The sequence below is a fragment of the Magallana gigas genome, chromosome 10 (assembly GCF_963853765.1).
Source record: "Magallana gigas chromosome 10, xbMagGiga1.1, whole genome shotgun sequence".
NCBI classification, from domain to species: domain Eukaryota; kingdom Metazoa; phylum Mollusca; class Bivalvia; order Ostreida; family Ostreidae; genus Magallana; species Magallana gigas.
The window spans coordinates 35,663,078-35,677,787 of NC_088862.1; the positions used below are offsets into that span (position 1 = coordinate 35,663,078).

The 14,710-nt window shown below is 37.1% G+C and overlaps 2 protein-coding genes across 5 annotated transcripts in view; both read right to left on the reverse strand.

The window, feature by feature from the left end:
* Positions 1-50: 50 nt before the first annotated feature.
* LOC105323808 (four-domain proteases inhibitor) lies at positions 51-4,401 on the reverse strand. The gene is made up of 4 exons (XM_066073579.1): positions 4,262-4,401; positions 2,451-2,643; positions 373-669; positions 51-183 (listed from the first exon to the last, which is right to left on the reverse strand). Exons 1-4 carry the CDS (start codon positions 4,299-4,301, stop codon positions 78-80), a joined length of 636 nt encoding a protein of 211 aa, XP_065929651.1. The 5' UTR covers positions 4,302-4,401; the 3' UTR covers positions 51-77.
* Positions 4,402-9,047: 4,646 nt separating this feature from the next.
* LOC105332837 (uncharacterized) overlaps positions 9,048-14,710 on the reverse strand; it is a 302,923-nt gene continuing 297,260 nt past the window's right edge. For all 4 annotated transcript variants that reach the window (XM_066073571.1, XM_066073572.1, XM_066073569.1 and 1 more), the window contains 3 exons: positions 10,804-11,742; positions 10,178-10,260; positions 9,048-9,883 (listed from right to left, as the gene is read on the reverse strand). In XM_066073571.1, coding sequence (XP_065929643.1) covers positions 10,193-10,260; positions 10,804-11,742 — 1,007 coding nt within the window. In that variant the 3' untranslated portion in view covers positions 9,048-9,883; positions 10,178-10,192. The remainder of the gene's footprint in view (positions 9,884-10,177; positions 10,261-10,803; positions 11,743-14,710) is intronic.

Below are 14,710 nucleotides of genomic sequence, written 5' to 3' on the forward strand. Positions count from 1 at the left end.
AACATCCTACTAAACAAATAAAGCCGCTTTGCAGACGGAGCCTGAGACAGTGGGTGTGTAATACGTGTTTATTCTGTCTATCCTACAACGGGGGCCACAGAGACAGGCGTGGTTAGTCCACACTTGCTGCCGTCCACTGTCTGAAGATTGGGGTTGTCACAGCGGGCCTTGGACACGTGACAGCTGAAAGAGACCACGTGTCAAATTATGTAAAGATTGTTTCCAAGATTTTCAGATTTAGCACGTCAAATTTTTGCACACAGAATTCGATACATTTTGTGTGATCATGACTAACTTTAATGATATAGTGTCTAATGTTTGTTTTATGGTATGGGGGAGGGTTAATATTGTGGACCGGAAGTGACGACATACCTGCTGTTGTAGATGACTCCGTCAGAGCCACAGAGGGGTGTGACGACAGCGGGACAGTTTATGGAGTCCTTGTTATGACAGAATACGTTCTGGAAGGCGATTTGTTCCGGACTTAGCGTGGTGGTAGGTGGTGGTGTAGTCCCAGTGGTTCCGGAACCTCCAGTTGCTACACTTCCGGGCATTGTGCTTCCGGCAGCGTTGCCTACTGTCGTCATTGCCATGGTTGTGGAGGTACACTGTCCAGTGTAAGCGGCAGTCAAATCGGTGTACATACAAACGGCGTGCACAAACTTACAGCTAAAACAAGAGACAAATCGGTGTACATACAAACGGCGTGCACAAATTTACAGCTAAAACAAAAGACAAATCGGTGTACATACAAACGGCGTGCACAAACTTACAGCTAAAACAAGAGACAAATCGGTGTACATACAAACGGCGTGCACAAATTTATAGCTAAAACAAGAGACAAATCGGTGTACATACAAACGGCCTGCACAAATTTACAGCTAAAACAAGAGACAAATCGGTGTACATACAAACGGCCTGCACAAACTTACAGCTAAAACAAGAGACAAATCGGTGTACATACAAACGGCGTGCACAAACTTACAGCTAAAACAAGAGACAAATCGGTGTACATACAAACGGCGTGCACAACCTTACAGCTAAAACAAGAGACAAATCGGTGTACATACAAACGGCGTGCACAAATTTACAGCTAAAACAAGAGACAAATCGGTGTACATACAAACGGCGTGCACAAATTTACAGCTAAAACAAGAGACAAATCATTAAACTGTTAATTAACGTTATAGCTAATCAATATTCGTTCGATCCTGGCGCAGTTAAGACACAACCAAAGAATCGCTATTTGCTACTTGAGATTATACTTGCATCTGAAGTAAAGGGTATAACAGAACTCGACTGTGATTTGGGCAACATATTGTTTGATAGACCTTCAAATAGCCTTTTGTTCTTTCACACAAAAATTCAATTAACACAAGGAATTATTTCACACTCTCATACCGGTGACTCTTTGAGAGGAGGAATGGCGCTAATCTAAATTTAAACAAACAACACCTATATTCATTAGCTTTGTTCATGGCCCTCAAAGAATTTGAAAAAAAAAATTAATTCACAAATAATAAAAATTAGAGAAAAAAGGACTAAGTGCGGTTTTATGCAATTTTTGCCCCCCAAAATCATAGTTTTAGAAAGAGGTGAAAGATAGTTAAAATCATATTGAAAATAAAGGTGTAAAAGGTTATCACCACAGTGACGTCATAATGTAGAAATGACGTCATGAATATTGCATTATTTTGATAAATTGATGTTTTGTAGCAAAATATGGGTGTTTTCCGATGGTTTTTCGACTGGGAAACATCGAGCGCAGGCTTGCTCAAGTACCATTTTTTAGTATAATATGTATAACTATCTGAAGAAAAACATATGTTAAAATCGCACTTGAGCAGACCTGCGCTCTATACTTCCGAATGCAAAATATAGAGCAAAAATGAGAATATTTTCATTTGTTTGCAAATTTGCAGGAATTAGGTCATTTAAGTGACGTCATAGATAAACAGCGAGTGAGCAATGATGACTAAAATCAAGATTAAAGTTATAGGCATCCTCTTTACAATGATTTGTGAAGATTTCATTTTCATACGATACTGTTTAAAAATTGGTTGAAATCGGGGGCAGATATTTGACCATACCGCACATAGTCCTTTCATTAAATTTATAATGTGACAGTATGACTCAGCCTTTTCTATACTTAACTCACTGGTTCAGATATTGCACACATGCCCAGTCCATAACTATATAGTATGGCCCGGCCCTATCTATACTTAACTCACTGGTTCAGATATTGCACACATGCCCAGTCCATAACTGTATAGTATGGCCCGGCCCTATCTATACAGACCTCACTGGTTCAGATATTGCACACATGCCCAGTCCATAACTATATAGTATGGCCCGGCCCTATCTATACAGACCTCACTGGTTCAGATATTGAACACATGCCCAGTCCATAACTGTATAGTATGGCCCGGCCCTATCTATACTTAACTCACTGGTTGGGATAAGTCACTCCGTCACTCCCACAGACCATTTCGTCTCCGTTGGTCACGTGATGTTGACAGTCGACCATTAGGAGGTCCAGACACTGATGTTTCCCGAAGTGGGCGTCCAGGTTCTGGATTTCCGTGTCGATGTGGGTCTGGGAGTCCGGGTGGTAGTTCCCGCCATGATGGCCGTGCTGAGCGCCTAGTAACGAAATTATCAAGGTACAAAAGGTAAGATATGTATAATTATCACGAGAGGAAAAGAAATTTATAATAAAAATATTGAAAATAGCAAATGTTTAATCGTCAACTGACACATTTATAGTCTACATACTGTATACAGGGAATTATTTTCGCCCATTCCGCTCTCGTTGTCAGCGGGGGAATTTAAAACTGGGCGAATTTCACAGTTTCAAATTATCTTTCTTTAATAAATACAACTTTGTCTGGACGAATTCAAGACCGGGCGAAACCGTTAGTAAGTGAAGATGAAGAGCGAAAATAACATGGGGCGAAAATAACCCAGTATACGAATGTTTTATGATTTATATAATACAAAAAATAGCTTCACACTGATATCGAAATTAGATCATGTAAGTAACGTTTATTTAGTTTGTGTATAGAAGCAATTCTGTCTTTTATGCTGTTTTCATCATCATGTGACCTTTAACTTGGCGGCTTTAACTCTTAATTTCCAACATCCCAAAATTCAAAAGTTTTGACACTGGCTCGAAATATTTATGACAGGATTTATCAAGCAAAGAAAGACAACTGTTTTCTAGATAATCGCGCCTTGAAGTTTTTTTATAATGTCTAAGCTATAAATCTTGTTTGTATTTGTCTAGAGATTGTTTATGTCTGTTTACAGTGTACAGTTTGCTTTCTTTGCGAATTATCTTGTCTGACATATTTTATTTCTTTAATTAAAGCAATATGACTACGTTATCACGTCGTATTGCATATTTTATTTTTAAGAAATTGAATGTGTCGGAATTTAGGACAGTACATTCCCATTCCTTTTAATGTTTCTAATTTGTTTCATTAAATGATATTCAGACGATTCGATCGATCGATCGATCCATCGAGAGAGAGAGAGAGAGAGAGAGAGAGAGAGAGAGAGAGAGAGAGAGAGAGAGAGAGATATGCCTTAAAACTTATATCAGCGACATCACATAGCAAAGTATATACGCAAGTTTGGGAGAGAGAGAGAAAGATATGATGATGATGGTGATACTTAAGGGGACATTCTAACAACAATTTTCTTTCTATCGATTTGAAATATTGTAAAAATGAAACGATCGAATACAATGTGATTTAGAGCATACTGGTTGGTTACCAGTTTCTAACATATAATAAGAATTGTTTTAATATATATAGCATGAATTTGGACGTCGTACTTTGACAAAATTAACTTGCAATATAAAGAGGTTTTTTTTACCTGTGTATTACCATAAAAGAAAACAAAGAAAATTGTTGTCCCCTTCACTATCATCATTATCATCATATCTCGATCTCTCTTAATTCTTTCTCTCTCTCCCAAACTTGCGGTCGGTATGATCAAATCCGATAATGCCCGAAGGGCATTATGATGGATTCAATCACGCCCGACCGTATTTTATCACCTCATGAAATTCAAAGAATGTCTCCTTATTACTTATATTTATATGATTTTCAGCAATTTTATCATTTAATATTATAACAGTATTTGGTAAAATGTATTGAACTATTTATTACAAAATCGATTCGTAGGCAAAGACTCTGGAAAATGTAATTATTACACCATCTGTTTTATGAATCGGCGAATAATAATTATAACTTACTGACTACTCCAATGGTAAAAATGACAAGGAAAGCCTTCATTATGGTGAGAATTGGAAGCGTTGATCTGTGTGCTGGTCGGGATCTATGTTCTCTTATCTTTTACTTCCACGCTCAAGGTCGACGCGTGGACATTAATATTGTACATTTCTCCTTTATCTCAAACAAAATCGGTCAACTCTTGCGTATATATAACATATATATGTGGTAGCCAGCCGTAGTCATATGGTCTTCATATTGTTATGGAATAAGAATTATTGTTTAAAAAACATATGTATTTGAAAATCTCAGGTACATGTATTTGTGGTCAAGTTATTGTTACGCCGGTGCGTCGATTTATTTAAACTAACCTCTAAATTACATTGTAAGATTAAAAAAATAAACTTCTCTTTGTTTTAAAATTACCAATCGGGTTCGTCTATTAAAAACAAGTTATTTGATTCATTTTTTTTCTGTAGACATTCTGATAGGGATGTCGGAAACAGAGGCGGATCCAGCAATTTTGAAAAAGGGGGGTTCCAATTGATGAAAATCAATACGTGCAAAATACATTATTTGTCAATAAACAAGGCCGTTTGAACGTTTTCCGTGCGTAAATTTAACGAACATTTATCTCATCAATATCTATTTTACATCTATTTTAATATCAGAGTGCACTGCATTATTGAGCGTTTTGGTTTAGGTAAGGAAGATTTGCATAATTTCCAGCCTTAATAAAAAAACCAAGTCTCCAGCAATGAGAACGTGCGTCTATGCTATGCTTAATAGAAAGAAACACTAAGAAACCAAAAATAATTCAGACGTATTACGACAAGCTATTATAAAAATGAATTTTTGGTAAAAAAAAAAAATTATGTCTTTGATGTTTAAATTCTGAACTATTTACTGACTTTGATTTCTATTGGTTGCCTTCTTAAATAAAGGTCTAATTGATAGGATATGACGAAAATGGGGATAGTTTATCTGCTGAATAGATGGAACATGTGAAATACAATTGTACAAGCAACAGTCGTCCCAGGGAACTTGATGTGACCTCTGTACAATGGGTGCGCTACATCACCCGGCACTAGTACAGATGCGATCTTATTCAGGAAAGTTTTACATTTTCATAATGGTTTATATATAAACCCCTTACACGGTATTTTGTAACATAATTTCCGATTCTAGGAAACAAAACAAAAAAGGGCTTTCTTTTGTGTTTCATGTGGGTATGAAGGTACGGTATATAGCTAGCATTCCAGAAAAATAGCATAACTTGCATAAAATGAACTATAATCGATTTTTTAAAGAAATAGAGTAGACAAGGTATTATAAATCTATGCTTTTAGCGACACTGCTTAGTTATTTTTTTTTTAAGTTTTCCACATGTTTTTACTCACAGATGTGAGCACCGGATGCTGATGGGGAGTACCTTTTTCGATAAATAAAATCGTTAGGGTTTTTCATATAAGAAATACATGTACATGTAAATTACGGTGCGTTGTAAAAAAAATCTTTAAATTAGCAATTTTAAAAGCATTTATTTGAAATAATTACAGTATTTATATTATAAATGGGGACAGTTGCCTTTAAATAGGCATTACAAGTTTTCCAAAAAAATTATATGTTCCAGAGAAAGGGGGGTTCCGATCGACCCCCGGAACCCCCCCCCCCTTCTGGATCCGCCAATGGGAAAGGAACATTGATTATACAATAGAAGCATTTTATGAGGAGATTGGACTTTTTATTGTTGTATCAAAACATCGACGTGACGTAGGCCTGTCTATTTCATTGACTGCTGGCCACTGAGCCATGGCTCTTTGATTGCGTCATGACGTCAGGCATATCTAAGGTTTAAAAATTACAATCTCCGGAACAGTGCAGACAATGGGACAAGCAATATCATGATATTTCACAAAAAAGATTAACCGATGCATGTTTAAGATGTCAGCATTTACGTTCATAATTGATGAAAATGTTATATGGCATGTAATAACAACAGCGAGCAAGAGTTTTCAAGTAAAAGGGACGGTCACCATGCAGATTTGCCACCCCCCCCCCCCTTCCACTTTTGTAGGAGCATGCAATAATGAAACTGCAAATAAGGAATTCTAATTGAATTGAAGTTACAGTTAGGGTTTTTTCATGAATTTGAAAATTCACCCTTTTTTAATTGCTTGTCAAGATTATTTTGATGAAGCTGCCAACATACATTAAAAAACAGTACATGTTTGTATACCCTCTCATATTGCATAAGGTTGGAAGTTTTAAAAAGTGCCTTTCAGTTGATTTTGCAATTAATACAACAAATACAATTTGATAATACGACTATTTACTCTCAAGCTTACATGCACTTATATGATATGTGTGCATTCCTTAAAAATTGAATTAATAAAATAAATGAATTTCAAGTGATATATATGTACATGTTCTAGATCGAAGAAAAGACTAACATTTCGTCTTAAATTTGCACGTTCCATTTATAAATTTATGATCAGCAACGAAAATTAAAATTCATTTCTGATAAAATAGCCGAATATGATACGTGCATGCTTCCATTGAATAATTTTGTTTAGTCAGGCAAGCTATTTGGAAAGCTATTACTTGTATTAACAACATTAAAATTATGTTGTTCTCTGATCAGCACGTGCTTCTGGTATGCAGCTATCTATTAATAGATACACTCTGCCGTGTTATCAGTTTGGAGGTGGGGCCTGCTTCCTAATATGCCTAATTGCCGTCCGTGTGGATATTCAACTAGGTCAACCCCGGTCTTGTATTGTTGATGGCTGCCACCATTAATGTGCGTTTTAAAATAAAATTCTACCCCAACGTGGTGAAAAAAATCCTAAATTCAACAACTGTTTAATAACACAATTTCTTTTCATGAAATCCGCATTACGTCTTAGAACGATGAACAAAGGCACGACAAAGTAGGAGGATGTTCATGTAAAAACCAGGCGAGTGTAGCGGGCGACAGGGCCCCCACCAAGAGGGGCGGTGGCGTCTATGTAAAGGGCCGTGGTGGACTAAAGCATGACGATATTGGAGAATCCTCGTCAGACCATCCCTTTTTAAAGCAAAACTCCTCTAGATCTTAAACCGCTAAATGGAATTCCAAAAAACTTTGTATGTGTTAAGAAAACACTGTGGAGATGTTCATAAAACCAAAAACATTGGACTTCATCAATTTATAATTGATATTGTACATATTAATGAACAGTTTCTAAGCATGCTAAGCGCAACTCCTCGCAAACTGCTTCACTGAGTTACGTTAAGCCTTGTAGGTTTTCAGAACATAATCTGTAAATGTACATAATACCAGTACTAGTAATTACTAATTAATTTTAAAAATTTGTGAGTTTATGCACATTTCGATATATAATTTTATTATCATTAAAAAAAAACAAGAGGCCCAGGGGCCACATTACTCACCTTTGCAACAAGTGTTAACTCTGATCAAATCAGCATCACAGTATCAAAATTAAAAAATATTGACAATTAAGTACAGTAGATCTTGCTAAAAAAAAATCAAAATAAATTTGCTGATTTTTAACCACATATTTTTAGGGTAAATATCAAGTCCCTTTTGTTGTTTTATCTGTAATAAGAATTTTCTCTTGTCCTGTATACCCCCCCCCCTTTTCTAGGGAATCATGGTTTGATCAAACTTTAACTTTTTTTGGACTGAAAACTTTTCAAGAAAATTTTAATGATTTTTCTCTGTGTCTTCCTTCGTAAAATTTTCACTCCCCCCCCCTCCCCCAGTGTGGCCCCAACCTACCCCCGGGATCATGATTTGAAAAAAAAACGCTTTAATCTTCACTGTCTGAGGATGCTTCCACACAAGTTTAATTTTTCTGGCCGAATGGGTATTGAGAAGATTTTCTCTATAATATATTCCTTTATAAAAATTAGACCCCCCCCCCATTGTGGCCCCATCCTACCCCCGGGGACCATGATTTAAATTAACTTGCATCTACGTACACTATGATTTAAATAAACTTGTATCTACACTATCTTAGGATGCTTCCATCCAAATTTGAGCTTTTTTGGCCAAATAGTTTTTGAAGACAATTCTGGCCCCGCTCTACCCCCATGGACCATGATTGAAACACATTTGAATCAACACTATCTGTGGATGTTTCCACACAAGTTTATACTTTTCTGGACAAAAAGATTATAAGAAGATTTTTAAAGATATTCGCTATATCATATATTCCAATGTAAAAGTCCATCAACCCATTGTGGCTCCACCCTACCCCCGGGGACCATGATTTGAACATCCTTGAATCTACACTACCTAATATACTTCCGTACAAGTTACTGCTTTTTTGGCCTAATTTTTTTTTAGAAATGATTTTTGAAAAATACCAACAATTTTTTAAATAATTCTTTATTATCTCCCGGAGTGGCCCTTCATTTGAACAAACTTCATTTCCCGTCACCCAGTGATGCTTTGTGCCAAGTTTGGTCGAAATTGGCCTAGTGGTTCCGGAGAAGAAGATGAAAACGTGAATAGTTTACAACAACGCCAACGACAGACAACGGACAAATTTTGATCAGAAAAGCTCACTTGTGCTTTCAGCTCAGGTGAGCTAAAAAGTATAGACATGCATGATTGAAGGAAAATCTTATATGAATGATTTAGGAGGAGTTATGCCGCTTTTAATATCAAATCATTTTGTTTATAAAATGCATATTGATGTAGATACACAATGCTCAGAAAATTATTTCGATCCATTATTGTTTGCCTGTACTTTTGTTCACTGCACGGAGTTTGACTAGTAAAATGATATAACTAAATGGTTTATAGTTAGATGTATTTTATTCACTTTCATATACATCAAATGTGAATCATAAGTGAGATTACTTGGGGGAAAAAACCCCACAACATGATGTGCAAAAATGTGCAGAGCTATAAACACACAGTCCGTTACATCACTGAATAAGTCTGTGTAGAGCTATAAACACACGGTCCGTTACATCACTGAATAAGTTTGTGTATAACTATAAACACGTGCACACGGTCCGTTACATCACTGAATAAGTTTGTGTATAACTATAAACACGCGGTCCGTTACATCACTGAATAAGTTTGTGTATAACTATAAACACGTGCACACGGTCCGTTACATCACTGAATAAGTTTGTGTATAACTATAAACACACGGTCCGTTACATCACTGAATAAGTTTGTGTAGAGCTATAAACACACGGTCCGTTACATCACTGAATAAGTTTGTGTAGAGCTATAAACACACGGTCTGTTACATCACTGAATAAGTCTACGTAGAGCTGCTATAAAAACACGGTCCGTTACATCACTGAATAAGTCTGTGTAGAGCTATAAACACACAGTCTGTTACATCACTGAATAAGTCTGTGTAGAGCTATAAACACACGGTCTGTTACATCACTGAATAAGTCTGTGTAGAGCTATAAACACACGGTCCGTTACATCACTGAATAAGTTTGTGTAGAGCTATAAACACACGGTCCGTTACATCACGGAATAAGATACCGGTTATCTGTCTCCTTAGGAAATATTTGGTCTGATTCCACCATAAACTGTGTTGGATACTTTAAATGGAAAACCATGGTCAGGAATCCACAATGTTTGTACTCAATAGCAGTCTTCATATCTAATGGTGAAAAAAAGAAACAAGTATAAATACAAACAGTAATTAAAATAATATCAATTAATTATTATTTAATTGATCTGATTTGACTGCAATTTATTTTCAATAAATTCAAGTTTACATATAGCAACAGACAGCCATGTTTGGATGATCACAAAGTGTGAAATAAACAGGAGTCAGTATTACAGTCCATGTGAATTATACACAGCTCAATGTCAGCTGCAGATGTTGAACAAAGTGACAAACAACATGTGTGGTTTTGAGAGCAGACTAGATTTGTACAGAAACATTTACAACCTGTCAATATCCCAGCTATCTCCATTCTATGGCTGATGTTGAGCTAAACATGGCCTCCCCATCAGGACGGGGTCTGTGCTCATCTACAACAAGTCATTAATTAGCTGTTAATTAATCTATATCATACAGGTTATGTAATGATACATACGCAAAGTCTACAAATAAATTAAATCAAATAAATAAAGACAGAGCTACATCTACAAATAAGTTCAAATTAATTACACTGACACATACTTTAATAGTTATGTAATTAATTACATCAATTCAATTGACATGTACTTGTAACAAAACAAATTACAACTACAGTACATGTGTCACTATATTAAAATCTGGTTTATTAATTACAATGACCTGTTATATTAATTAACTAATTAGAATGACGTGAGTGTATACATCTTATAATGAATTTAAATGAAATATATTTAATTTCTATTTATTTAAGATAAACAATGAATCCCAACGACTGGTAGATACAGCTAACCCTGTAACAATGAGCTGTTTTTATTGACAAACAATCACACAGTTAAACATGTCTTACATGTATCTTATTGACTGATAATTAACATGGACTGTGCGTCTTAGTTATCTATATCTTATTAATGTGAATGATAATGACTCAGACTTACCTGTCAGAGCGTCCTGTCTGGTGATATACCTGTATATAACCACCTTGTTGTTGTCACACCATGATCCTGATCCGACCCAGAGACGGTGAGTGTTGACATCATAACTCAGGCTCAGTGGTTCACCCATCTCTTGTGATTTTGTCAGTAGATGTGACAGGAACTGACCGTCTCTGTCTAACATCTGTACTGTTTTGGTTGTATCATCACACACCAGGATGTGTGACAGCGGGTCAGTACAGATTCCACATGGCTTTAGTCCTGATCCTGATGGATGTCCTGTGTAGGAGAAACGATGTCTTCCTCCAGGCTCTGTCACCACTACAGTACCAGACTCATAGTTAATACAGTCAGACACCACGACATCCCCATTGTTGTTCTCTGTTATATAGTGAGGTTGTCTATACAGTCCCCGTCCTGTGTTGTGGTACTGTATGGTTTGTGTGAGTTGTCCACTCTGGTTGTACCGGGTTACCTTGCCTGTGTTTGCACGTAAATAATACATCGCGACCAGTAGATCCCCAGTAGACGGGGACCAGTACACACACCGTGGTCTCCATGTATAGTCTGTTCTCTCTATAAATGTGGTGGTTGTTTTCATATCCTTTGACAGTTTGTTGATGTTATCATTCCTATCTATATAAATCAGTTCACTCTCACTGTTCACTGTGTGTAATCCTCTACCACTACATGAATCCTCCACACGATGGAGAGGGACACCTGTTGTGTCTGTCAACATGAGATTGTTTCTATGATCACTGACCCAGACCCGGTCTGATGTCACACAGGAAATGTGATAACAACGATAAACACCTGTCAGTGTGAGAGAGTGAAGTAACTCGGGGGGAGACATCAGTTTCAGCAGACACTGGTTTCCTTGCTGTGGTTTTTCTGTCCCTGGGGTTGGGATTCCACTCACTGACTCCATCACACGACTTTGATCTACAAACATCAAACATAGATTGAAATGAATTGGCATGTTGCAATCTATAGGTAAATTGAGCAAATTAAATACTCATTCCAAAACTTAAACTGAATTAACAATTAAATATGACTTGTGTGATATAACAAAAATAACTAAGGTATACTTAGATCTCATTGAAACCTGTATGATACCTAACACATATATACTACATCAATGATAATGATTCAGACTTACCTGTCAGAGCGTCCTGTCTGGTGATATACCTGTAGACACACACCTTGTTGTATGATCCGACCCAGAGACGGTGAGTGTTGACATCATAACTCAGGCCCCATGGTCCAACCATCTGTTGTGATTCTGTCGGTAGATGTGACAGGAACTGACCGTCCTTGTCCAACATCTGTACTGTGTCAGTATTACCATCACACACCAGGATGTGTGACAGCGCGTCAGTACAGATGCCACGTGGCCATAGTCCTGACCCAAATGGATGTCTTTTGTAGGAGAAACGATGTCTTCCTCCACGCTCTGTCACCACTACAGCACCAGAGTCAAAGATATAGTCGGACACCACGACATCCCCATTGTTGTTCTCTGTTATATAGCGAGGCTCTCTATACAGTCCCCGTCCTGTGTAGTCGTTCTGTATTGTTTGTGTGAGTTGTCCGCTCTGGTTGTACTGGGTTACCTTGCCTGTTACCTTGCCTGTGTCTGTATGTCTATAACACATCCCGACCAGTAGATCCCCTGTGGACGGGGACCAGTACACACACCGTGGTCTCCATGTATAGTCTGTTCTCTCTATAAATGTGGTGGTTGTTTTCATATCCTTTGACAGTTTGTTGATGTTATCATTCCTATCTATATAAATCAGTTCACTCTCACTGTTCACTGTGTGGAATCCTCCATGTAAATCACTCCATGAATCCACCACACGATGTAGAGGGACACCTGTTGTGTCTGTCAAGATGAGATTGTTTTTATCACTGACCCAGACCCGGTCTGATGTCACACAGGAAATGTGATAACAACGACCAACACCTGGCACTGTGAGAGATTGATGGAGTTCAGCACCAGACGTCAGTTTCAGCAGACACTGGTTTCCTACGCGTCGGTTTCCTCTCTCTGTGATTTGGATTGCACTCAGTGACTCCATCACATCCTCCTTGTTGAGTGACTCAGTCATGGAGAGCTGGCTGGTGTGGAGTGTAGGATGTATCTGGGGGAGGGCTGTCTTTATGGAGGAGAGGAATTGTAGCGGTCTGATGACTCTCCTCTGTTCATATATGTATACATATCTCTGTAGGCTGACAATATGTATGATCATTTCTTTCTTCTGTTTTAAACATCTGTGTTTGAAATCAAAATCACAGAACACATTACACATGAAATCGTTTTGTATATAGTCAATGAGACGCTTCAGTGTCTGGGCCTTTGTTAACATCTCTGATTGATAGAGGGAAAATTCTGTGCGACAGGTTTTAAAATCAGGTTTGATTCGTGGCAGGAGAACAGGTCTGTAAAAGAGAGCCTCACTTCTGATGGTGTGAATGGTTCCTCTGTGTTGTTGTCGCTTTGTGTTATAGGATGTTGTAATAACTAATTGTTGGTGATTTCTATGCTTTCTGCAGTGGTAACAGATAGGAACTTGACAAGATTCACAGTACTTTATATAAACATGGCTAGGATGTCTCACACAGATCTCTTGTGTTGGAATGTAGTTGATTTTATCACGGTATGACACAACATCATGGTCTATTGTTTGGAGATCTTTTACATGGTTCTCTTTACACTGGGGACACAGATCACATGGACACGATACACAATAGTACGCTGTGTCCCCCGGACACTTAGAACACTGATGTACTTTACATGGAGTGCTTGCTGTTTCCATTGTGTGGAGGGACTAGGTCTCAAAACCTGTTTAATAAAAGAATAAAGTGTTTTAAATGATGTCAACTATTTTTTCCATATATTAAAAATATAAAATTTTATAATGAGTGTTTTCATTTAAAATTATCTAACTTTAAAGTAATGATATACAAATATCATATATATAATATATATTTCCCCACAAAGATACATGATGATTCATATAAATAATGATTCATCAAAATGACTCTGGTTACAGAAACACTCAGCTTGTTAAAGAAATGGCCCAAAATATGATTGACACAAGAGAGAGAGAGAGAGAGAGAGAGAGAGAGAGAGAGAGAGAGAGAGAGAGAGAGAGAGAGAGAGGTTTTAGTAGAAAAAGTCAGAGAGTGTATATGTCAGACTTTTCCTGCTTAGCATGGACTCATGCTTTCTCATTCCTTCTTTTATTCTCTATCCCAGCAGGGTTGTCTCTAAGAGCTCTAACAGACAGAGAGAGAGAAAGAAAGAAAACAAGCATACATGTTAAACTGAAAATTATGGAAGAGGGAATGAGATGTATTCTCTCAGCTCTTTCTCTGCTAAACATGTAACCAGTGTCTTTCTCTCTCACAAACTTTCTCTACAAACATTTACTCTCTTTTTCTGACATGTACATTTGCTCTCTTTCTTTATTTTTTCTCACTTTATAAGACTTTTCTCTGCTATATATATATATGTACTTTTGGTCGTCTTTTCTTTCACTTTCTGTTAAACATGTACCCTTGCTTTCTCATTCTTTCTCTTCCTCTATTTATCCTAATTTTTCTCTTAGTTTCTCTCTCTCTCTCTCTCTCTCTCTCTCTCTCTCTCTCTGAACTTCTCTGTTAAACATGTAATCTTGTTTTCTCTTTTTATCTCTCTATCTATTCTTTTCTCACTCTCTAGAACATTTTCAAGACAAGTATTCTCTCTCTCTCTCTGTATATCTCTCAGAATTTGCTTGCTTAGCTTGTACTCATTTCTCATTTCTTCTTTCATTCTCAATCCCTCTTTCTCAAAATTTATTTGCTTTTCACATGCTTGCTTTCTCTGAGAGAGAGAGAGAGAGAGAGAGAGAGAGAGTTTCAT

Excerpts from the sequence above, each read along its gene's own strand:
- LOC105323808 (XM_066073579.1), bottom strand. The coding sequence starts at position 4,301 with ATGAAGGCTTTCCTTGTCATTTTTACCATTGGAGTAGTCA. Across the intron at positions 670-2,450 it reads GGAGTGACTTATCCCAACCA|CTGTAAGTTTGTGCACGCCG; the intron begins GTGAGTTAAGTA and ends CTCTTGTTTTAG. Across the intron at positions 184-372 it reads GGAGTCATCTACAACAGCAG|CTGTCACGTGTCCAAGGCCC; the intron begins GTATGTCGTCAC and ends GGTCTCTTTCAG.